Here is a 25,160-nt window from a genome sequence, read left to right as displayed (position 1 = left end):
AGATGCAGCACTCTGATTCATGTTTGGTAAATCACATTGTGGGAGGTAAGTCGTTACATTTGCATAGCCTCCTCCTCCCAGTATTTTGCTCTTTTCGATGATCAGCAGACAAGCTAAATTTAAGCGCCTCATTTTGCTGCGCAGTCCCGTTTGTGCATTGTTTGTACATCAGGTTTGCGCCTGATATCAAGTTTTTACCTGCTTTTATACCTGCAAACTTTTACTAGTCCAGTAAAAAAAAAAACCTGCAGTTTGAATGGAGCTTTAGACTTCAATGTAAATCGGGTACAAAAGCAACAAAACCGCAAAAACAAGAGAGGACAATCCGACACTTAAAGCATACCTTGTGTCTTTTTTTTATTTGTCTTCTTCCAGAAATCTTTTTCTCTGGTGTTGGAGGCTCTGGACCATGACAACGACACGACAGAACCAGGTAAGGCTGAGCTCTTGTTTTTACGACCTTCTGAATTTGAGAGGATGCTGGGGGAATCGTCTGATCGATGCGTTTGCAGTCACCGACTGAGACTGGTCTCTGTTGAGTCCAATCGATCGGAGCTGAATTTGGACGTTCTGGGCCTGTTTGTCTTGTAAAGGCCAAAGGAGCATTCATTGTAATTTGGTGCGATATAAGTGAAAACAGTACTGTTTTGAACATTACTTGTGGTCTAAAGCCTGAGCAAAAGTACATGCCTTCATGATTAGGTTTTTGTGGGCTTGATTAGCTTTTTGAGTGCTTAGCATCAGGGTTACTATTTGGCATCACTTGTGTCAAACCGCATCCACAAGGAGGCCAAAGGGCCTTTTTAAAAGGCACAGTTTGTACCCAAGTCTTGTCGTTTTATGAATGTTTTCAAGTTTCTCAGTCCTAAAACACTTTAACAACCAAATGAGTATTCTGTGTTTTTTAAATCAGCATATTTAAGGATTTTGCACTGTTTCTTAATTTATGTAAACAGCATTAAAACTTTCATCACTTTCTCTCCTTCGAGTCCAAGAAAGCTGCAGCTCTTTAGCTAAGAGCAAATAGCACAAGTGCTTGTTTACCAGACCGTGCGATTTGACATGAAGAAACAATGTGAAAACATCCCTTGTGTCTTAATGTCTGTGATCAGACAACTCTACCCTCACCCTTTAATTTCCTGCTTGTCTCCTTTTACTGAACTCTCCTCAAGACGTGGAAAAGATCCTCAGCGGGAACTGTGAGCCGCCTGCTATAAAAAGCAAAACACAGAGATGAGCAGACAGATGCTCCCGCATCTTCCCCATTCCTTTCATGCCGCAGTCCTCATTTTCCGCCCCCCTCATCTGGGAGAGAGGGGCGACTGCCATCCGGACTGAGCACAGACTGGAATAATGAAAAACTGGGAACTGTGCCCGACTTGTTCTCTGTGTCTCACCGGCTCTCCTGCATCTGTCTTCCTCTCAGCCCTCCGGCTCTAAACTTACATCTGTTTGCATTATCTTCCATTTCCACCTGAGCCTCTGACTACCTCTCACGTTGTGGCTAAAGCTGCGGAGTAGGCCAGCAGCTTAGCTCAGCCCAAACGGAGGCATCCGGTAGCGGTCTGAACGGAGTTATCAGGTCCTGCTTCCAATCAGGGAGGATTACAGAAACGGGACTGGAGCTTCTGAAATCCGCCGCAGAAACAATATGATGTTCACTGACTGTCTGACTTTCACCGAGGTTACGTTGGATAAGACATAGCTTTAGTGTGGAATGAGCAGGGAAAGTCGTAGCAGACGTTTAAATTAAGCTTGAACTTTTATTGACAGCTTTTTGATTTTGAACCAGGACTTTTTTTTGGTCCTGTTTAAGTCCAAGTGTCATACTTCAGTGCAATGTATGCCACGGATGTGACATCAAACCAAGTCTTACCAGTACTTTATGGTATTATTTGACTCAAAACTGATGTTTCTGATGCTTCAGATTTTTCTAGAAAGCAACTGATATTTTGTCTCCAAACGACGGCTTCATTTTTCAAATATCTCATCAAAGCATTTAAGGCAGAGGAGTGAACAGGATTTAACCTCAAACTGTTTAAAAAAAACTTTTCTCGACATTTTTCAGGAAGACATATTTGTAATTTAATGTAAATTCAAATGTTGTCACTGTGGAATTGCACAATATATGAGAACTAACATCACTGTCAGTCTTTTTTTGAAAATATCGGTTTTGGTCCGATAAATAAAACTGGGCTGAGATTAACAACTGATGTTTATTAACATCTTGTTGCCGTTTGTTTCTGGACTGGAGGAGGGCTGGTCATGTAGTATTTGTTTGGTGAGAGTTTTGCAGCAAAGGATTGTGGGAAGTTCAACTGAAGCAGAGAAACAGTGGTGAAGCGGTGTGGTCACGTTTTTAACGACAATCTATAAAATATCGTTAAATATTGGTTATCGGCCATAACAGGAGTATTAATATCGGATATCGGCTCAAATGTTCGTATTGGTGTATCCCTACATTTACCTATAATTCTTCATGGTGTTGGTCCATAACTAGTGTTTTTTACAGGTATTGTGTTCTTAATAATGACAATTTTTGCTCAAATTCTCACACATTAAGCTGTGCAGATTTTCTTCCTGCTCACTGTATGTAGAGACAAGATAAACGAAGATCCTCATCCAGCCTCATCCAGGTTTTAAAAACGTTTTTTAAGAGTTACTGTGGCTGTAGCTGTAGATGAGTTTGTCATGGTCTGTGTTTCTGTGTATTTATTGTAGGGTTTTTCTGTGTTCAGTTTCTTTTCCTGAGTCTCTTCCCCTGTTGATTAATCCCAGCTGTGTCTCATTCCTTGATTCCCCTCCCAGTGTATTTAACCCGACCTGTTGTCTTTGTCTCTCATTGGATCCTCGTCAGATGTCAGAAGTTTGTTAGATGCTTGTCATGTGTTCGTTGTGTACGTCACATGTCATTGTTCGTCTGCCTGCATGCCGTCACAGTTGAACTATATAGTCCTGTGTAGGTTTAGCTCGCTTCCCCAAGCCTTAGCTTCTCAGTTGCTACTGGTATTAGCTGTGCGCTAAATGTCTGCCGTGCTGCCTGTGTTGGACTGTTTAGAGCTTTTCATCATTAAATTCATCATTTCTTCACTACCTGGGTTCCTGCGTTTACTCTCACTATCTCTCAAAACACCCCAACCTGACAGTTTAGAGGAGCAGCTTTTTTCTTGCAGCAGTTTCTTGATTTCTGAAAATTGTCACACATGCAGGTTATTTAAATTGCAAGTTCTCTCGTCTTTTCCATTTTGAAGAGTGTCAAGAAAAATAAATGATGAAATACTAAGAAAAGTTCTCAAACATTGTAGTGAACTAAGTATAGTGTCAAGAATGAACACAATTCTTCATCTATGTTCATTATTTAGGAACTCCAGGGGGGTGCCAATAAATGTTGCACCACTGCAACAAAAAACATTTCCCCCCTCACTGAATAATAAAACAAATTGTCAAATTAAATATTGGATTACACAAATTCTTTGCAAATTAAGATTAAGATAACAATATGCACTTATTTATAGCAAGTCCGTATCTTTATTGCTTAAGTTTGTTGATTTCCTACTTGTCTTGCCTGACGATCGACCACATTGATCGAATGAGCATTAGAGAGCATCGACTTGGCATTTATTAAAAACAAATATCCTTCAAGCAAACATATTCATCCACTCTCAATAAGAATTCATTGGCAAAGGTCACACAGACCTTTCCTGGTCATTTTAAGTTATAAGTTTGCTTCAATTGTATCAAATTAGCTTTTTAGCTAGCATTACGTCTTCGCTTTCGTTGTGTTCGCCTGTTTGGTGTACATTTAAGCAACATCGACGCCGAGCTCAAAGCTGTGGAGAAAAACTGAAATCCAATATTGGAAGTTTTCTAAGTTGGATCAGCTTGTCTATAGCGTTCAGCAAACACATTTCGGCTGGCTGCCTCGCCCGTGTGAGGGTAATATTAATGAGGCTGAAAAGAAAGCCCTCACACGAATTGGCCCCATACATCGAATAAAGAGTGGGACAAAACAATATCCGTCTGATCCGATCTGCTTCCTTGGGTGTATTGATTTGCCGGCAGGTGATCTGGAATAACGAGCAGAAGCAGGTGCTTTCTCTCCTGCGGGTATTCTCAGACATTTCCGAGGGCAAAACGATTCACAAAGCTCCGAGGAGGTTTTTAATACCTGCAGACATGCTCTGTGATCGTATTTTTCTTTGTAAAGTTTGACTTCCACTAAAGGTTATTGCTTCTTCAACCTGCTATGTTTAACACCCCTGTCTACAGGGAACCAGGTTTGTTATTAATCAGCCTGATCCAATCACTTCATGAAGAAAATCCTGCCCCGTTGCACACTTTCAACCCGCTGTGTCGGATCCTAATGATATTTCTTCTTCTCTCGTGGTGGAGAAGTAATAATGATCAAACAAATTAACCCTTTGACACGCCCGGTTTATAAAATAACTTAAAACCGGAGGTGCACTGGCTGATTGATGAGTGTTTGTGGTGTTGGACCCTCATATTTGACTGCAGGCTCATTTGGTTCAGTGTCCACGCTGTCCTCTCTTACTTTTAAACCCACACACATGCATACAGTGAAAACAGTGTGTGTGTGTATGTGTGTTTTCATTCCTCTGTGTCAAACCACAGTGATCTCATCTCTCCATCAGGCAGGGTGGGTGTGTGTGTGTGTGTGTGTGTGTGTGTGTGTGTGTTTTTAATACCTTGTGGGGACCACTTTCCAGACACATACGACACTGTGGGGACCCAAGCTCCTTGTGGGGACCGAAGCCTGGTCCCCACAAGGGGAAATGCTGTTTTAGGGTCGGGGGTCAGATTTAGGACTAAGGTGTGAATTGAGATTTGGTTAGGGTTAGGATAAGGGTAAGGTTTAGGCTGTAGAAATGAATAGAAGTCAATGGAAAGTCCCACCAAGATAGCCACGCAATCATGTGTGTGTGTGTGTGTGTGTGTGTGTTAATAGCTGCTGCGCTGAGTCTCTGGCTCTTTTTGCCTCTGGCTGTCAAAACGAGTCATGCACAAAGACTCACTCTTCTTTCCTGTAACTTCTCTGCTTCCTTTCTTCACGACTATCTCCAGATCTTCCCTTTTAGCTCCTAAATACACACTTGTAGCATACATTGAGACACATATTCACACCTCTCTTGTGTGTTTAGCCCTGTCAGGGAGCATTATGCCGGAGTTGGGGAGTAATGGCGCCTCTGGGAAAGCCCCTCCTGGGGGGCAGCCGTTGCCCCAGTGTTGCCCAGGGGCTCGTCTGGTTCTCTCATGCCTCTCATCGTCGACCTCTGTGTCAAGTGGGACTCATGCTGGAAAAGTTTTATTATTTGACTCATAATATCCACACTGTCAAAGCTTCCTGAGTTTGATGGTTGGTTGGAAGTCTGACGGTAGGAAATTAATAGAGGATTCTCCGAAAAGATGACTACATGTTGTGTTTTATTTTTATTTATTTTATTTTTTTACTTAAAGGGGAGGTATTATGTAAAATCAATTCACCTTATATTATTTTCTCATCAAAAGCATAGCTGGAGTGATGCCTTAATTCTTTCATGCACGGTTGAGAAATCCTTAAATTTTCTCTGGCAGCGAAACAATTTTTCTCTTTTTCTATTATGACTTCCTGAAGGTGGAGCTTCAGAAAAAGCAGGAGTTTTTAAATTGCCAATTTCGAGGCATTAAATTAGGAACTAAATTTTATTTTATGTCATATATATACACAACTCTGGATAAATTAAGAGACCATTGCACTGAATCCCACTGAAAACCTCATTTTATTCCACCAAATGTTGATTTCTGAACTCTTCCTTAGTTAAAACATTACTATTGTTGTTTCTAAATGAATATTAACTTGTTTTCTTTGCATTATTGGAGGTCTGAAAGCACTGCAGCTTTTATGTTATTTTGACCATTTCTCATTTTCTGCAAATGAATACATAATTTTTGCTTTGAATTTTGGACTCATGTTGTCAGAAGTTCATAGAATAAAAGAACAATGTTCATTTTACACAAACATAAACCTATAAAAAGTAAAAAGGATCTCTTAACCAGAACTGTATATGACATACATTGCACTGAAAGCAATATAGTTACTTGATTTTGCTATGAAATGGCAATATGTGTATGGACGTTTTTCACATAAACTGGTTTTGATTCAGGTTCATTGTCCTGTGGGAACAACCAGCTGCCAATGCATAATGCTGCCATCACCATCGCTGACAGCTGGTGTTCCTAGTTTTCAAAGAATAACCCTGGACTTCCCCAAACATTTTATTTTTTCAATTATTGTGACCAAACATTTCAGTCTTTTTGTTTCTTTATCATGAAACCTTCACCTAAAAGTCACATGACCTGAACTCACATTACTGTTAAATGTTAAATCCAGTGATTTTGATTAAATGTTTTGGTGGTTTGAACTTGAACTGGACGCTCCAGCTGTTCAATGATCCCAAGCAAACATCAGAAACATTTTTTTAATTTATAAATCAAACACTAAGCTTCTGGAATATCACTTTCATGTTAGACTGTGGGACACGTTTTGCTGCTTTCAAAATTCATCATCAACTTGCATGCTCCAAACATCTCTTACATCCCTGCTGATATTTGCATACATTTACTCATTTCAAATTACATTTCTGCTGCTATTTGCACATCTGTTGTTTGCACAGTTTCATTTATTGTAAATAGTCCGTTTTTTAATGCAAAAATACACACGCACAGTTTGTAAGGTTTTTTTCCCACTCATCTGCACTTTCTTGTAGATCAAAATATGCTATTTTTAAATAACTGCACAGCATTTTATGCTGTAATTTCCCCCGCCCCCTTGTTGTACAGTTTGTTATTCTTAGTTTTGTTTATATATATATATATATATATATATATATATATATATTTTTTTTTTAGGTTTTGTCTTTGCGAGAACCTACATGCCTCGATTGCATGTCACTATGTTGCTGTTGCACCTGAATTCCTCCAGTGTGGAGGAATAAAGGAGATTTCTATTCTATGTTATTAAAAATATTCCACATTTCCTTAATCATTTATCAGTGTTCACCGCTCAGTTCCCTCCAAACTACAGAATAAAGTTCTCCTCTGCGCTCCTGTAGGTCAGCTGATTGAGCGCGTCCTCCTCTCCTCCATGCTGAACCCGGGTGAACAGTGGCAGACGTACCGCCACCACGGACGGATCCTCAGCCTGGAGTATCGGCTCCGCTTCCGCTGCGACTCCAACTACTACGGGCCTTACTGCAACAAGTTCTGCCGGGCCAGAGACGACTTCTTCGGCCACTTCAGCTGTGACCCGAGTGGCTCCAAGGTCTGCATGGAGGGCTGGACCGGACCGGAGTGCAAAGAGGGTAACAGTTCGGGCTTTATTTCACATTATGTGAACAGTCTCTTTCCTCTTTTCTTGTTTGTAAGTGTAAATGTTTTAGGCAAAGGTTTTCCATGAGAAATTAAATGTTTTGCTGTTTTATGTTGACCTAAGAAGCCCTGTAACTTAAAATGAAACTCTGCAAAAGTTAACTTATTAACTTTTGGAAGTATATGTGATATGCAAGTATATACATACTGAATTATCCTAAATATTTTGAGGTAATATTGTGATCACAATAAAAGTAACGATATTATCACTTATTTTTGGTAGGTGTGGCATGACGGAGCAATCACAACTTCATAATCACAAATATTGCTCTTGAAAAACATTCCCACTTTTAATACGCTTCATTACGACACCAGTCACAAAAAGAAGCGTGATCTGTGTCTCACAGTAACTGCATCTAATACAATTTTCAAATTAAATATTTATTGTTACTCTCATTGAACAAAGAGTGGAGAAAATAGTAAAACCAACAATCTTGATGCAGCGTTATCAAAAAAAGAAATTTATCACGATAAAAGACAAACAGTACGATAAATGCACAGCCCTAAGCTGATGTTGAATAATTATATGATAACTATATGAGTGACTGGTCCTGCTGATGTCACCGGGGGGAGGGGTGTCACCTCGCTCTGATTCGTCAGAGGGACGTCATTCGCCGTGACTTGTCAGCCGGACGACCCGTGTCTGTGACCTCTTGGAGGTTTTTTTTGCAACGGTAAGAGTGAATGGAGGAAACCAAAGTGGAAACTATGGAAGGACACGCAGTTAGTTGGAGGACATCCTGCAGCTCTGCCCACCTCGCCCCGTCTCACTCGCCCTGACTTCCTCCTCAGCACGCCGCTGATTGGACCGCACAGAAGCAGGAAGTTGGACAGATTAGCCTCCGTCCCCCGTTACCTCCAGGTTAACCTGTAGTGCCCGTGAGGGGAGTTTTCAAACAATTCAGTGTGATAACATTTATTGGCCTCTTTATTGTCTTTGAATAGATCTCACCCTTCACTAAACAACCAGTGAAGATGTAAAAAAACCAAAATCTTCACGTATTTTATTTTTCTTGTTTTGTGTTGCTAGCTTACGTCACTGAAGCGACAGGTTATCGTTTCTCTTTGTGTTCTTTGTGTTTGTTTTGCAGCCGTGTGCAGGCAGGGATGCCATCAGACTCATGGTTCTTGTACCGTCCCTGGAGAATGCAAGTAAGTTTCTGAAACAACTACCAACATTGGTGTTGTGTTAGCAACTCTCCTATCACTGCCATGAAAATACTAATAAATTCCCCTCATCTATGTCATATAATTGCCTAACAACTAGACTTCCTTATAATGTTGTGTTTTTGATCAGTAGTACTCCAGACTTTCTGAAGGTTTTTTTTTTACTTTCCCTGCTTTTTTTACTCATGTTTTGCACACTGCTGCACTTTTCATAAGCATAAAAGGATAAAAAGCTCTCGAATGTATCAAGCAGTATTGTTTATGAAAAACAACTTAATTAAAAAGCACAAAACATCAACATTTATGCAGTTTGTCACCAGCAGTTGTTAATAAAAAACCTAATTTGTGAAACACAGGAACAAGTTTGGCTCTGCACAGAGATGGCAAAACATGTTTGTGTCAAACTATGCTGGACTTTGAGTTTATTTTGTTCCATCTTGTGTTTCGTTTATCTCTGTGTTCCCAAGCTCTGCTGTTCATTTTCCCTGACTGCCTCTGATTCTGACATCACATAGTTTTTAACAAACTCTCCACAGCATGCTCAAAAACATAAACTGCACTGAAAATTTAGTAATAAAAAAATTATTTGAAGCTTAATAAAACAGTGTAAAACATTCAAAAATCCCAGATAATTGTTGATTAAAACCATTTTTAAAAGGCTGAAATAAAAGATGTTCATTTGGAAGCACAACGTAAAAATGTTTGGGTTGGCAGAGATTAAATATCAATGTTTGTGTTTAGAAGAATAAAACAGACACAATGTTCGTTTCTCCGCAGCAATCTTGTACAGATGAAGTTGAAATTCATGTATTCAGTTTTCATTCACTAATAATATTCCAAGACATGATATTCTGAGATGCAGTCTGTCTCTGCTCTGATTGTAGGTGTCACTACGGCTGGACGGGAGCTCTGTGTGATCAGTGTGTGACGTTTCCCGGCTGTGTGTACGGGAGCTGCACCGAGCCCTGGCAGTGTGTGTGTGGCGTCAACTGGGGAGGTCTGCTGTGTGACAAAGGTGTGAAATGCAAAATATTTCAACGGTTTGTGCTGAGATGAACCAAGCGCCGAGTGTCAAGAGGCCCTGAGGATCGAGATTTTGACCTTTGAAAGGATTTGAATAATCCTGCTCATATTTTATTGTTTCAGTCAAAACACAGTAGAGTCAGTGCATCTAATTGCTTTTGCATGAACACTTTTTCCTACCGTTGATCCAGCATATTGGCGATGACTAACAGATATTGATAATGGCATCAGAGATTAACAAAATATTTTCTGTTTTTTTTGTTCAAACAACAGAAAATTGTGAAGCCCGTACGACTTTTTGATGGATTACAGTTCACAGCCCGGACGACTTGGTGCAGACATTTTCAACTTTACACACAGAGTACAGCGTACATCGCGGAAGCAATTAAATCAATCATTAGTTGCTTCCGGAAGCAACTAATGATTGCGGAAGTGAACTAGTGATTGCTTCCGCAGTCATTAGGAGAGGGAAGTCTGCGCCTCCCTTCTTAGGCCGGTTCCTCCATGACCCGACCTCAGATTATCAGAGGATAAAGGATTAGATTTTCTAAAAAATAAGGTCAAACTCATAAACCAGTTCAGACTTATTTATACTTTATTCACAGAACTTGGTAGCTACAGTACAGGTACACGACTTTAAGCACCTGCATAATGTTTTATGACTTCCAGAAATGTTTAATCTGCTGTAGATTCGTTTTTAAGCCTGACGCTACTTTTGTTCTCTTTAGCTACTCCTCTGCTTGCAAGAAAAATCTAAAATAAGACACTTAAAGATCAGTGTAAACATTGTGCACTTTTGCAAATCTGTTGTTGGCATTCATTACAAACATGGCTCTCCAGGCCTGAAATCAACAGGCATCATCAGAGCACATGAAGAGCTTCACAGAGCTTTGCATGTTGACCAAGGAAAACCCTGCCTGCCTGCAAGACGGAGAAAATGGTGTGTGCTGTTAGCTTGTCAGGCGTGGTTCTTTACACATGACTTACGGATTCCCAGACAAGAAAAAAAGAAGAAGAAAAAAAAGCACCTGAAGGCTTAAAGTTTTCCAGCAGACTGTAGAAAAGTTAGATCCTCTGACCCAGAGCGAGAGCTGGAGTCCAGCTTGTGCCCAGGGGACGGAGTATTGTGGAGAGGAAAGGTGATAGCCTTGGGTAGGGCGATTATGGCGCGGCACTCTTTGCTAGGTGTGGCCCTGTGCAGTTTCTGCTCATTCAGACAGGCACTTTAAAGGATGACAGAGAGACAAAGGAACTGTGGGAAACGAAGAAGATGATCAGGGAAGATTTTCCTTTCTTTTTCCTCCAGAGTGGACACAACAGGCCCTGCAGCTATCTGCTGCACAGTCAACAGTGACCTAGAATCACCGTAGACTTTCTGCATCCATGTTAAAGAAACATGGTTGACAAACTATCTCCATTTTCATTGCCTCTACATTTCAATAGAAGTGTTTTTTTGTTTTTTTTGGTGATTTTTGCTGAAACATTAAACACTATTTTAAAAAAATTTCTTCATGTTTCCAGATCTTAACTACTGTGGGACACACCAGCCCTGTAAAAACGGTGGGACCTGCACCAACACAGAGCCAAACGAGTATCAGTGCGAGTGCCAGGAGGGTTTCAGAGGACGCAACTGTGACATCGGTGAGAGCCGCGGTGCGATGGATGGATGGATGTCAGAATGTTTTGAACTGACAGAGGACACATAAGAAGTAAAAACGATGTCAAAATAACACATTTTCTTACCTGAGAAACTTTATGCTCACAAACAAAACTGCCTTGGTTCTCTGGCTGCTGACTCTGTCAGTCGTACCCGTCCATGTGAGGAACAGGGTCATTTCCTCATCTCTCATCTTTGGATGGTTCCCTCCATAGAAGCCGTGATTCTGCTTGTTTCAACATCCTGAGGCAAAAATAGTTAAAACTGATTTTAGTGGAGAGAAACCTGCCCTCATTTAACCACTGGTAGTAAAGATGAAACAATTAATCGAATAAATCGATTATTGAAATATTAGTCAACTAATTTACTAATAAAATAATCGCCAATTGGAGCCACAAATTAAAAAAATAGAAACATTTTGTATTTTGAATTAAAAATCTTTATTGTCTGTAAATACGTTCTACTCAGCACTCCTCACGGATCAGTTTTAGTTTCACCTGGATAAAATTTTGTTAGTTTCTCTATTAAACACCTATTTGATATCCAATTGGTTAATTAAAAAATAGTCAACAAATGCATCCAGAATGTTAAATCAAGCAGAAAATGATTATTTATTTAGTAATTTTGTAGCTGCAGATGCATCCTTTGCTATCTTATTGCATTTTATGCAATACAATGTTTATTTTCTTATTAATACTGTATTAAATAAGCTTAAATGGTTAAATAAAAAAATCTGAAAAATTATAATTTTTTTTTCATTCAATTAGTTGAATAATTGATTATTAAAATAATTAGCTGCAGCTCTTCACTGTAGTGGCTAATTTCTAGAGGGTGTGTTTTAAATGCTTTTTTTGTGTTAGAAATGTGTTTTAAATAACTGAACTGCTTTGAAAACCAATTAGAAGACAGATTGCTACTTATTTTGCCATCTTTTAATATTTTTGGCGTTTTCTAGCTTTAAAAATGTGATGGAGTCATCAATTCAAATTTCTGAAAAAAAAAAAAAAAAGAACTCAAAGGTGATCCATTTTCAGCTTTGCTTCTTGTGTCTTCCCTCCCGTCAGTGGAGCACGCCTGCCTGTCTTCACCGTGTGCGAACGCCGCCACCTGTGTCGAAGACCCCAACGGCTTCAGCTGCGTCTGCCCCGAAGGCTGGACCGGAAACACCTGTGCAGACGGTGATTGTCGATTCCGCACACATGGGAAGCCTGAGCCGAGCGAGAGAAAGGGGAGGGAGCTTTAAGATTGTCTGAGATTGGCTGTAATTGGATTAAAGCCACTTAGTGACTCCAATCAATCCAGGGGAGGAAGTTAAATCAGCCTAAACAGGAGCAGCCTCAACAATAATCAGTGATCTGGCTGTGAGTGTGTGAGTGTGTGAGTGTGTGTATCACCTGCGCCTCTGCTGAGTTGGAAAAACAGAAGCAGCACTCTGAGCTTTATAAGGTCTTATTGGCATCAAATTGAGGGTTTAAAGTCTAATCCTTTGGTATCAAAGGTGGCTCCTAGGTGTGATTTCTTCCCTTCCAGAAATATCTGGACTTTGTCCGCCTCCAGCCGTCTGATGTGGTGGATTATGTTTCTCAAAAAGCCTTGCCCAAATTCTAAATTGTCGAGAAAAGCAAGGAAAAGACGGATCCTGAAATTGTTCCCACAAACTGGCACAAAAACCTGCTTGAGTTCAAAGTCAAACGCTGAATCACACCCCATAGTCGCAGTGAAATATCAGGAGCACCGAGTGCACTTTTTTTTTCTATTTATCCTAGTGTCAGGTCACAACCAGACAAGTAATAAATGCACCTCGGCGGGCTTTGTTCACAGGCGGGAGAGCTTGTGCTAAAACATCCGGTTGGCGTTTTTTATGTGCGTCCGTGAGAAAAACAGAAACGGGACCAAAGTGCCTGCCAAGAGAATATCATTTCATCAAAGTTTGTTTGCTCTGCGAGCAACCGGAGACCACTGCTAAGCATAACAACAATTCACAAATACACACATGTGTTTAGAAAAGGAATGACATGTTGTTGTTGGCATTCGTCTTCATCAGTCTGCAGCACTCCATGCCTGAAGTTTTTTTTTTTTTTTTTTTTTTTACTAGGAAAATATGTTATACCAGACAATCTGACTTTAAGGGTTATGAACACCAGCTGATCATAAAAGATGGAACTCATAGCAGCAGTAAAATACCACATGATGTTCAGTAGTCGGCTTCAAGACATCTGGAGAGTTTATTCTCTCGGCACACATTAGAAACAGAACAAACTGGGGTCACAGAGGTTTATTTCCAAGATCCCTTTCGCTCCAGACTCGACGTTAAAATTGAGCCAGAACGTGGATGTTCTTTGCAGAGTCTTGAAGAGGTTTTCTGGGATTCTTTAAGATCGATCCAACTTACAAGTGATGGAGGACTGGAGCTCCCTGACTCTTTCTGCCATTACCACGGACAACCTGGCAGCTGCAGTGGCAGCTTATACGTGGCGTGCTTCCATGCAAAACAAGCGCCGCTTGTTTATCACATAATTCAAAGGAGGCCTGGCCTAACGTCAACCTAACCTACTTTTTGGCTGGCATCGCTGCAAGTCGTTTATTGCCATACTTTTGGCACCACGGCTGCTGAGTGCATGGCGTTCTGCCCTCCCTGTCCCCGCAACAGAAAGGACCTCACAAAGCGGCTGGAGCAAACAATCCCACCTCCCTGTGCCTCCCAAAAGAACGACAACAAAACGTGTTATGGGTACGCCCATGTGACGTAGATGGGATTTTTTTTCACCCTCCAAAAAATATCCGACCTGTACCGCTTCCATTTGTGGAGATAATTTGGATGCATATTAGAGAGTTTTCAAAGTGTCTGGAGTCTGAACGGTCATGTTGCATTTTATCTGGCTTTTATGTCTTTGATATGAGGACATGCAGCATAATTCTGCTCCAGACATAACCAGACGGTAAATCGGGACAGAAACAGTCGCTGAAAATTCCTATTATAAACTTATGAAGGAGTCTGTCAGTGCAGCGCATCACGTCACAGTCAGACCACTCTTGGCCCTGACAGCATCCAAACAGATTTCTCCACAGAAATAAAAGACCACTAAAGATCATTTCTATGAGTTGTGCTGTCTTTTTTTTTTTTTAAGCTTCCTTCGTCTTATGATCTCGTGACGATTCTGACGGCTCCCGTTGCTGAGTAAACTTTAAAATCCATCCATAAACGGCTCCATCCATTAACACTTCCGTAAACCGTGCGCTGCGGTGTGACGTCACCGTTCCTGTGTGCTTGCGGGTTGCTTTGAGGACGTGAACTGTTCACACCAATGACTCACTGGATGTGAGTGAAAATTTCTTTTCACACTCGCTGAATTTTGCCCAAAGGCGTGGCTCCAGATGAAAATTAACGCCCAGGATGCCAGGCTTCTGTAAGAATCCTGCTGATCAGGCGATGAAAATGCAGTTTGCTCTTCCACGCCGTACCTGGAACTGGTCGTGGAGGCGCAGAAACCTCTCGCACTCAAAGGGAATGTAGGCAGATTCTGCAACAGCCAGACCAAAAATCATATCATGCATATCAAAACAGACTTTCCTCATTGGCGGTGTGATTTTCCACCACATAGAATATTCAACATGTTAAATGTACTTTTACCAGACTGGATTGTTGTTGCCACCCTTCTTAAACAACAGGTGTAAATATTTTAATGATAAAACAGAGAAGGTAATGCTTTATAAGTTTACCAAATTAATGTTTTATCCTTGGCATTTTTCACAAAATAAAAGCCAAACGGCACTCCATGCCTTCTGCACACAGCCATGGCAGAAAAAGCTGACAGCTAAATTTGTGGTGCTGATTATCTCCGGAGTTTCGGGTTTTTTGCCGAATGCAAATCGAATGTGCCAGTGTTGAGCGTACACTGCGCCCTGCTCAATTTCTAAAAACAAAAAAACAAATGAGGCATCAGTTAGACGAAAATCTGTGTCTACAAGAATTTTTTTCAGAGGGAGATCTTCGCTTTTAATTGCAGCACAGCGTTGCAGAGTTCTCACCTTGCAATTACCCTGTCGGAAAAACAAGGCTCATTCTCAGACCCACTATTCAGAAAACGGCTTTTAATGAAAGAATGTACTCAGAACATTAACAGCCTCTTTGGTTGAGGCTGAAGCGTGTTTGTGGATCAGCTTGGAGCTCGACCGTGTGATCCGACGTGTCTGTACAGCAGGTGAGAAGATCTCATGTTGTGTGTTGCAGCAGGTGAGATACGATCACACGGTTTATGGTCTGTTGGAGCTGTTTGTGTACATGAGCGCCGTTCCACATTCCCTGCTTTCACCTCCAACAGGATAAACGGTGCTGCAGGTTGGACTCCAGCGTGTGTGTGTGTGTATGTGTTTGTGTGTGTGTGTGTTTGTGTGTGCGCCACGTTGAGAGGCTTATTTTTACGAAACGAAAAAAGGGACCAACAGAAAAATAGTTTATTTTCGCTGGCGTTGTTTGCTGCTCGCATGATTAACTGTCAGGGAGGCCGACTATCTCTGTATGTGTTGTTGTTGTTGTTGTGGGGGTGGGACGGGTGGGATGGGCACTCTGGGGAATGCACAACGTGAGGATCGTCAAGCTTGCAGGGAATTAAAACCATAACCACAACACAGCTCCGTTTTCAGCCAGGATTTATGTTTATAACCGATATTAATTAAAGGATTCTTTGTTTGTTATGAAATCTCGGACTGGCTTTAGAAGAAGTGCCGCCACCTTGGTAGGATTATTGTTGCTTGGGGTTGGAGTAGGGGTCAGGACGATGGAAAATGGCTCCTCTGCAAGGTTAGGTAAATTGGGGAAAAAAATGTTATGAGAGACACAGAAGCCTTATGACTGTCAGATCTACACCACAGAGATATATATTCATGGGAAAAATGAGGATACCACTGCGACACAAAGAAGTTATGTTCGGTTAGCTTCTCTCTTTGTTTCCACTTTGTTTAGATTCCTTGCCAGATAAGTGGAAACAGGCCTCCTCCTTTGCATTATTTAAGCCCACTCGTTGCCCCCTTCCCTCGCCAGCAAAAGGTTTGAAGTGTCAGTCATGAGCACGCTGAAGAGGACTCTGTTTATCGCTGGTTGCACAGAATTCAGAGGAGCAGAGACTGAAAACAGCTACAACCACAGCATGATCGTGGCATCACATGATCTTAGTAACACGCACGATGCCTACTGAATATTCACACTCACATTCCCCTTACCCAGACCAGCAGCTCACGAACGAAATGTTGTTCTCTCTTTCTCATCCCAGCGGTGCGGCAATGTGATCGCAACCCCTGCGGACGTGGAGCGACTTGTCAGGAGGCTCCTGGGAGTTTCCGGTGTCTCTGTCCGCCAGGATGGACCGGCAGGACATGCCAGCTGGGTCAGTGGGTTAGGCTGTATTGAAAGTGATGCACACTCGATGACCCCTATGAATCATGAGAAGCATGAAAAATATACGTCTGTGCATGTTTCTATTATCCTAATATTAGTTGCAAAATTTAAGAACCAGAAATACAGAAGATGCCGAGTCATTAGTTGCTATGGTGATTTCACTGTAGGCTTTTTTGCGCTAATTGTCCACTTCAGTTAGCGGTGTGCAATATTGACTTAGAATTTTATTACAATACTTGTGGTACCATTGTGATAACAATAAAAATGATTATGAAAAATGCACTTATCACTGTTTTTTGGTAACTGTATGCCTGTGACTGCATGGCACACCATTAATGGCATCACAAACATGAATCCCATTCTTGAAAAACATTCCCATTTGAAGAGTAGGCTTCAACATTTAAAGAAGTGTGATTTATATCACTAAACTCCACACAGGAACAGCATTTAATCATATTTTTGAATTTACTGGTGTTTACTGATGAACAAGAGAAGAAAATGTTAAAAATAACATTTTTGACTGTCAGTTTTTCTTACTATTAATTGAAATATATGAAGACAATAATTAATCAAAACTCGTATATCGTGATACAAATTTTTCACGATGAATGATGCACTTTATGATAAATGCTCATAGCTTCAGTCCGTTTTACCATAACTTGTTATAATTAGTATAATTATTTTTTAATGCCTTCCTAGGTAGATGTAGAAGTAAATGGTCCATCTTCTGATTTACAATTTCCTGCGTTAATTTGTGCCACAGTAAAACAGACCGTTACGGTGGGGTTTGGGTCGTTACACCGGGGGACCGCAGACCGACTCAACTCAGTCTGTGAAGCTAACATTTAAACAAATGCGGTTAGCTTATCATTCAGGAGGTTTACTCCTTCACTGTGGCGGATACAGGAGCTTTACTGACCTTTTTAAGTTGTTGTTAAACATCCGTTTCATAGCATTAGCTTGTAGCATCACTCAGCATTATTTTCTTGGAGCAACGCTGCTGCGTTCGGCTTGTCCGCTTAAGTTGGTCGAATAAGTTATTTGTTGATTTACTCGCTATGCTATAGCAGAGTTTAAAACTTCCGGCAGCAGCTTGTTTTGGTCAGGAGAGGCTGCAGGAAGGACAACCATTTGGGCGAGTGTGGATTTGATGCAAATGAACATCTTTAAATATATATTTTTTCTATCAATTACGTGAAAGCATTAATTATTTTGACAACAGTAATAACTTACCATGTATTAATCATTGGCATTTACTCCTTATTGACATCTTTCGAAAATAAATAAATAAATCTATAAGTCTTAGGTAAAATCAAACTAATCAACGATTATTTGATAACGCCATCAGTGCTGAAATGACCAAGTAAGCGCCAAAAGAAAATGTTATTTTATTTTGTTGCAATGACTAATCTCTTTGGTAATAATTGTCTTTTCGTTCACAAACAAACATTTACTTCACTGTTCAGAAATTTTGACATGCAGTTCTTGTGACATATTGGTTTGGTTGTAAAGTTTTCCCTACAAATGTAACCACCATTACACGTAATCTAGAGGGGAGCCGTGTCACACAGTTCATTCTGCAAACGCCTTTGGGAAATTTATGAACTGTGTGTTGAGAAACTCTTGACACCTGCATCAAATGAAATAAAATCAAGCTGTAAAATTCATTTATTTTTAATGCCCTGTTTAACCAGGGATGAAAATCTCTTGAGAGCCCCGGCAAAGACAGCTGTTATGTTTATATATATATATATATATGTCTTAAATCAAAAACACAGTACAGTTGTGACCCGTTTAAAAAACAAATGGTCCCTTTTATGGATTGTCTTTAGTTTAGATTCCCCTCATGTCTTCATAAAATAACAGAAAATCTGTGAGCAGCACAAATCAACCAAAAAAAAAAAAAAACATAAAGTGCAAAATCTGGAAGAAAACCAAACTCTATGAAGTAGTAGTGTGTGATTACCTCTAATTTGAGGGAAAATGTGAATTTAATGCTCAAATTAAAAAGCAGAGGAAGCCAGTAGCATCTTAATGCTCACATTAACCCTCGCCGACTGAGGATTAGTCCTCTCTCTAAATGCACCTTCATGTCCCTTTGGGTTCACTCGTCCTTTCCACAAATGGAGTGTATAGCTGCTTTACCGCAGTACGAGTTCTCACACAGGAAAAAGCTGAAGCACACACTTTCTGTTTACATGCGGAGGCTTCGGGGCTGTGGAGTGAAAACTGAAACATATTTCAGGATGACAGCCACTCCTGCTCCTCGGTGTTACAGTGATATGTCACCCTGACACCTCATAATCCCTCATAGTTCCACATCACAGATCAGGAGCCCACAGCATAACGTCTGCAGGCAGACAGAGATGCAGAACGTCAGGAGAGCCTCGGTCGTAAGAAGTATTTACCCTTTATGCTTCAGCAGATGATTTCTGCCCTGAATCATTTTCTGATGACAGACTCCTTTAAACATTTAAACTGAGAGCTGAGTCTATATTTACTGTCTGACATAGACAGTACATTTATCTTTAACTAACAAGCTAGAATTTTTTATTTAACTTTCTCTGTGCTGTCAGGGACCCTCGGGGTTCCCGGCTTTTGCAGCTTTTAATGACACTGAGACTGGAAGAGGATCAAAAATGCCGTTAACTTGATTTTACTGTTGATTTCTAAGAAAAATGTTTGACTAAAATGTGCTGTCCCTTATTATTTCAAACTAGGAACATTTAAAAAATTAAGATAGAATTTACTGAGGGGTTTTGTGTTTTATTTCAGCAATTAGATTACAATGATTTAGTTTGTTAGTTTGATATATATTTTTATTTCTATTCCCTTTAAAACAAACAGTGTTGTGAAATGGTTTTAATCCCATAATTTAATTTCTCTGGTTTTGCTTCCCAAGAGCCAGATAAAGTTATCAAACTTTCTCTAACCTCTCATAGTTTTTCTTTTTGTTGTTGTTGTTTTTTGGCTCTTTTTTTCTTTCCTGTCCATGTGTTTTGTCCTGACATCAAACTGCTCAGTGTGTATAGAGAAGGAAATAGAAATGATCATTTTGAATTTTGATTCATCACTAGAACAAGAAACTCTACTCAATCATGTTTGGAAACCCCCAAACCGAAAGTGTTGGTTAGCAAAACGATAGCTTGTGAAATTATGATTTAACACAGTTATTTTTGTGCTATTTATTAATAATAAACCTGCGCAAATTACTAAATAACTGGAATACAGACGTAGCATATTTAAATGCTAAGTTGTGGCGTTTGCATTTGAAACGTGACAAAGATGGTTAAGCATTTAAAGAAAAATAAAGTTTTTGCGAGATTTCGTTGCTAAGCGGCGCAGATTATTTTGACGTGATTTTTCTCTTTCTCCTCTGCTGCGTTGCACCTTTAGATGCCAATGAATGTGAAACGAGTACGTGCGTCCACGCCCGCTCTTGTCGCAACCTGATCGGCAGCTACCTGTGCGACTGCCTCCCTGGATGGACTGGGCCGAACTGCGACATCCGTGAGTACAGAAGAGGAGAAAGGGAAAAAAAAGCAAACACAAAAGGAAAGGAAATTGGTTGAAAGAGAAAAGAGAAGCGATTGTCTTGTGGCAGGTAGTGAAACACAATGAGGCTTTAAAGAGCAGCTCAGCTGCAGCTCAGAGTTTCTGTGGACAGGAGATCGTTTTACTCCAGCAAAGTCGTTCTCACAGAATATCACTGACAAACATAAACAATAAAAGGTCCTTTTTGTCCTTTCATTTGATGGATGTAATTCCTGCCTGGCTTATGAAGCAGAAATACCAACAATGCCGTCATGTTGTTTCATTTTATTAAATTATTGTGTTTTCTGTGTCTAGGGAACAGCAGCTGTCAGGATTTGTGTTTGAATGGCGGCCATTGTGAGGTGAGAGTCCTGGCCTCTTTGTCATCAATCTTTACTTGTTTACAACATTAAAAGAAATACCTGAAATGCTACCTGCATTCAAAATATCCTTACCTTTATGTTATCCTCTCAGAGGCACATGTGTATTAATGCGTGTGTCAAATCTATGACATGTCCTTTCTTTCCCTCCAGCAACTTTCCTGCGAAATCCTTGTCAAATGAAACATGTATATCTTCCCATGTAGGACCTGGTGTCAGGATCCAGATGTGTGTGTCCCACTGGTTTCACTGGAAAATATTGCCAAAACGGTTTGGGCCCCTGTGACAGCAGCCCGTGTCTGAACGGAGGACAGTGCGTGGCGATGGAGGGAAAGACGCCCGCCTGCGACTGCCCTCTGGGATATTCGGGAAGCTCCTGTGAGGTCGGAAAACTAACCAACAATAATAAAATAAATCATCACAGACTGGTTGATGCCAAGCAAGTAAACAGAGAGGAGACTAATAAGGATTTGCTAAGGAAGACATGGGGAGAAGATGCCATAAAAGGCAAAAATTAAACATTTTCATTAAAAATCAATAGTTTTAGTAAAGATAAATGTATAATAGCTATGTAATAGAGATGTTAGGTGGTAGTAAAAGTTCTGGTTAGACCTTACTTTCACTTACCATGGGGAATCAATTCATAATCATTTTGGATTTGTCTAACCTTCTCTTTTATTTGGTAGAATGATAATAAAACATCTTTACAGATTTCTTACATTTATTTTGATCTTCTCAGATATACTCACATAAACCCATTATTGTTTATTTACATATAGATATTCTGTTGTCTCTCCATATAAACTGTGCAGGCCTTAAACTGCTGCTTCAATTGATCTCGTTTCAGATAGCGTTGGATCCCTGCAATCCTAACCCCTGCCAGCAGGGGGCGCAGTGCCACAGCTCGGAGGGAAGATTTATGTGCACTTGTCCGGACGGTTATTATGGCAACGAGTGTGTGAGCCTCAGAAGTCCTTGTGTCGGACAGGATTGTCAAGGTGAGACACATTTGTCGTCTTCGACCGCCAAGCAGACGTCTAGACGTTGAGCTCGCTCTGACCTCTGCCCCCTTCCTCGAAGGCGCCATGTCCGACACGACCCACGGCGGCCTCAGCCTCTACATGATCCTGGTGGGAATCCTGGCTCTGGTGACCATCTGTGGCTGCGTGGTCTGCGCCGTCGTCTTCTCCCACCTGCATCGGAAGAGGAAAAAGCAGCAGTCCGTCCCGCAGGAGGAAGGCATCAACAACCAGAGGGAGTTTGTCAACCTGATCAGAAACGTGGACCGCCCGCCTGGACCCTCGCAGCCTCCCGCCGCCGCCACCACCGCCGCGCCTCACACTCACCCTCACCCTCCAGCCCCAGCCCCCGCCCCCGTGTCACGTTGCTGCGAGGAGATTGAACTCACCCTGCCGCCCTCCCCGGCTCCTTCGCACCCCTCCCCGGCTCTGAAGCCGGCCCACGCCCCCAAGCTGGACATTTCAAACCGAGAACGAGAGAAGCTGAATCGTTTCCACTGCACAGACAATCAGGAGCTGGAGGTTTGACGCTGTCCCAGACTTCTGTTTTGAGTTTGTAGCACTTTTGTTGTTGTCGTTGTTATTGTTGACAGGACCTTTGTCCCGTTATTTGCAATGAGTCCAGCATGGCCATTATGCAGACTGCGGAGACCTTTGACCTTGATGGCTCTCAGCTGATTCTTGAGGAAGGAATGCTGCTAAAATGGAAGATCAAAAGTCTTTTATACAGTGGCATCTTTGGGCATCATTTGGTGGCAAAAAAAAAGCTGTTTTTTTTTTTTTTTTTTTTGTTTTTTTTTAAACTTTTAACTGAAATCTGAACATTTAAAAACCCGCCTTTGAGTGCCTGCATTTCAACCAGGAGAGCCCTTTATCGTGTTCTGATGCGCCATCCGACGGGCGTCCAGAACGTCGTTTTTCCATTTCCGCATCATTGCGTGTTTCGCACTTGGTGACATTTGGGTTGTTGAGTGTTTGTGAGAGTGCCTGTCAGTGAATGAAAGAGTGTAAATTATGAGTGTAAGTGGTGGAGAAAAGGTCAGAAACATATTACTTAAACAGAAAAAAATAAAGTTGATCTTCTTGTCGAAAAGGGGAGTTTCTGCTCCTGGAGAAAAGGCCTTAAAGCCTCATGTTTTTTTGTTTTTTTTAACACACTGTTGCCTGTTTTGTCTCTGTAAAAGATGTATGTTTTCTTATTCATATTGGCGTGTAAAAAAAAAAGGAGCTTTTTTGTACATAAATATATTGTACATATTGATGCTGTTTTTGTACTGTGGTTCAGTATGGAAGTATCACTGTATTACTTTTCTCCGTTTGTCCCTTTTCACTTTCCATTCGGGATGATGAGGCACATGGATTGTAATAAAAGTGCATTTACCAACTTTTGTTTTACATCTTACTGAGAACTGGGAGTTTTCACTCTTACGACCTGTGTACCGCTGACATTTGAAAAGAGAATAAAGTGCAGCTAGTGATATTACCAAGTCCAGGGTAGGAATAAATCATGACAGCAGAGTTGTATAAAGTTATCACTGGCTTCGGGTATCATCATTTTTTTTTTTTGCAACTGCATCTTTCAGTGGTCGCCACCGTAGGTCATCTCTTTATATTCACCCTCCTCAACCGTCTGCATATCAGTATTTCTACTGAGGTCTCTCTCTTTCCTTCCACCCCAGCAGCATTTTCTTTTTTTTTTTTGACGATTTACCCCAGGTACTTCTGCTCATCCACCTTTAATAACCTCACTTCACCTTGCAGTTTTCTCCGTCCCACCTTTCTTCCATTCAGACATGCTTTGAATGTGAAATGACTCCACATTTGTTAGATGTATGCAATCTACAGTATGTACAGTGCATTTATCAGTGCTCTACCCTGATGCTGATGTGTAGAGAGCTTTCAAATACATCCAACGTTTTGTTGCAACAGAAGCATAATCTGATGTTAAAGAATAACAGTTTTTAGCAAAGATGGCTGCTAGTCAATGATCTCTCTTTCTCTAAGCTTTAAAATGTTACAAGAGAAGACTGGAAGCTGTCTTGTTGGCAACAATGTGGGTCATACATGGTATTAACTGTGGGCATTTTTTTGAAAAAATTTTTTAAAAAAAATTAACTGATTTTCTTTCCCCCCTCATGAATGAAAGAACTGCATGTTTCCAAAACTTTCAGTCTGACAATGCGCTGCTGTAATCAGGGATTTATATGAAAGGTTCCACCCATCTTTACCAGCAGCACCAAAGTACGTGTACACCAGCGTTTCATCTGATTTCCTCATCAAATATTGCTGAAATGATTAACTGCGAAGTACAAAACGACTGCGTGTGAAAGGAAAGGTCTTGCTAGTCGAGGCAGAGCAAAGCGACTGTCAACGGCAAAATGAATGTCACAAACGTGACCTCCATCCTGAGCAAACAGCGGCAGGCTGGAAATGAAAACAGGCTTCCTGTCTCCGTGCCGGGCTGCAGGAAATGTAGGAAACAAGAGTTTACACACACACAAGCATGTAAAGATATGATATGTACGAGATTTTCTCTTCACCTGCTGCGCGGCACAGGATGTCGAGGCCCAGTCTGAAGATTAGAAAGTTTACCATGGGTACTGACTCTGAATCTAAAGAGCTGCTATAATGCCTTGTGTCATCAGCTGTCTGCCTATATTGTCCCTCACACCTCTAGGGATGCAGCTAATGCTTATACATTTCTGTTTGTTATTGCCAAGGCTTTGTTTATTGTCTCCTAATAATTCATATGTCCCTCCTTAAAGCCAACTGGTTTGTTTAGGAGTTTCCTGTAAGCCTATCTATGCTTATAGCAAATAAAGCTAATCCACTGCTTCTCTAAGCAAGCCACGTTTAAGCAAAGGAAAAAAGTTCAGTTATGATAAAAGAGAAAAAAGCGTGGATAATTTAGTTTGTCTAGCTTTAACTTAAATAAAACATTACTGAATGGGTTTCAGGGCTCAGAAATCCGTCATTTTTAATATTTTCAGGCAGATGCAGACTTGAGATTTTATAAATCCTGTCTTACAGAGACATCTTGTGGCCACAAGAACGCACTTTTGAAAACCGCTCATTTATGCTTTTTTTAATTATAATTTTTATTTAAATCACAGAAGGTGCTCTTGCAGTTCTGAGAGAAACCATCAACTACTAATAGGATAAAATAATTTCTATTTGTAATAAATGGATAAAGACCATTAACATAAAGAACTTCTTTTACATCACTTCTTTTAAATTGTACAATAATCTCAATGGTCACGAAAAATAAAAAGGTTAAATATTTATTTTAGATAGATGCATAAATATAGTTCAACTTCACCTTTATTATGACTGTTTATTGGGCAGGATTATAAATTAGTAAAAGCATGAGCAGGCGGAATTAAATTCAGATTAAGCGGGGCTAGCGATGGTATTGAGTGACTTTTACGACTTTCAAAAACAATTTTCAAGTAAGTTAATTATAAAATGTGTGTAATCTTTGAGAAAGTGGCCTAAAAACAATCGACACTCCATGGGTTTCTTCTAATACTTTTAATACTGAGTATTAGAGGTGCAGCGCC

The 25,160-nt window shown here is 40.6% G+C and overlaps 1 protein-coding gene and 1 long non-coding RNA gene across 2 annotated transcripts in view; one reads left to right on the top strand and one right to left on the bottom strand.

The window, feature by feature from the left end:
* The window catches only part of LOC106939398 (protein jagged-1), a 61,008-nt gene extending 37,877 nt beyond the window's left edge, over positions 1-23,131 (top strand). Inside the window, exons 3-14 of the mRNA XM_015021791.1 lie at positions 376-433; positions 7,110-7,358; positions 8,517-8,577; positions 9,477-9,607; positions 11,137-11,256; positions 12,337-12,450; positions 16,543-16,656; positions 20,064-20,177; positions 20,517-20,563; positions 20,788-20,964; positions 21,429-21,579; positions 21,662-23,131. Of these exons, the coding sequence (XP_014877277.1) occupies positions 376-433; positions 7,110-7,358; positions 8,517-8,577; positions 9,477-9,607; positions 11,137-11,256; positions 12,337-12,450; positions 16,543-16,656; positions 20,064-20,177; positions 20,517-20,563; positions 20,788-20,964; positions 21,429-21,579; positions 21,662-22,128 (1,803 nt within the window). The 3' untranslated portion in view covers positions 22,129-23,131. The remainder of the gene's footprint in view (positions 1-375; positions 434-7,109; positions 7,359-8,516; positions 8,578-9,476; positions 9,608-11,136; positions 11,257-12,336; positions 12,451-16,542; positions 16,657-20,063; positions 20,178-20,516; positions 20,564-20,787; positions 20,965-21,428; positions 21,580-21,661) is intronic.
* LOC106939409 (uncharacterized) lies at positions 12,400-18,361 on the bottom strand. Its single transcript, XR_001422834.1, has 3 exons — positions 17,587-18,361; positions 16,482-16,702; positions 12,400-12,480 (listed from the first exon to the last, which is right to left on the bottom strand). It is a non-coding gene; the product is annotated as an uncharacterized LOC106939409 (long non-coding RNA).
* Positions 23,132-25,160: the final 2,029 nt, after the last annotated feature.

Source organism: Poecilia latipinna, unplaced genomic scaffold, assembly GCF_001443285.1.
Source record: "Poecilia latipinna isolate Pla-1442-1.1 unplaced genomic scaffold, P_latipinna-1.0 Scaffold85, whole genome shotgun sequence".
NCBI classification, from domain to species: Eukaryota; Metazoa; Chordata; class Actinopteri; order Cyprinodontiformes; family Poeciliidae; genus Poecilia; species Poecilia latipinna.
This window is presented reverse-complemented; position numbering and strand designations above follow the sequence as displayed.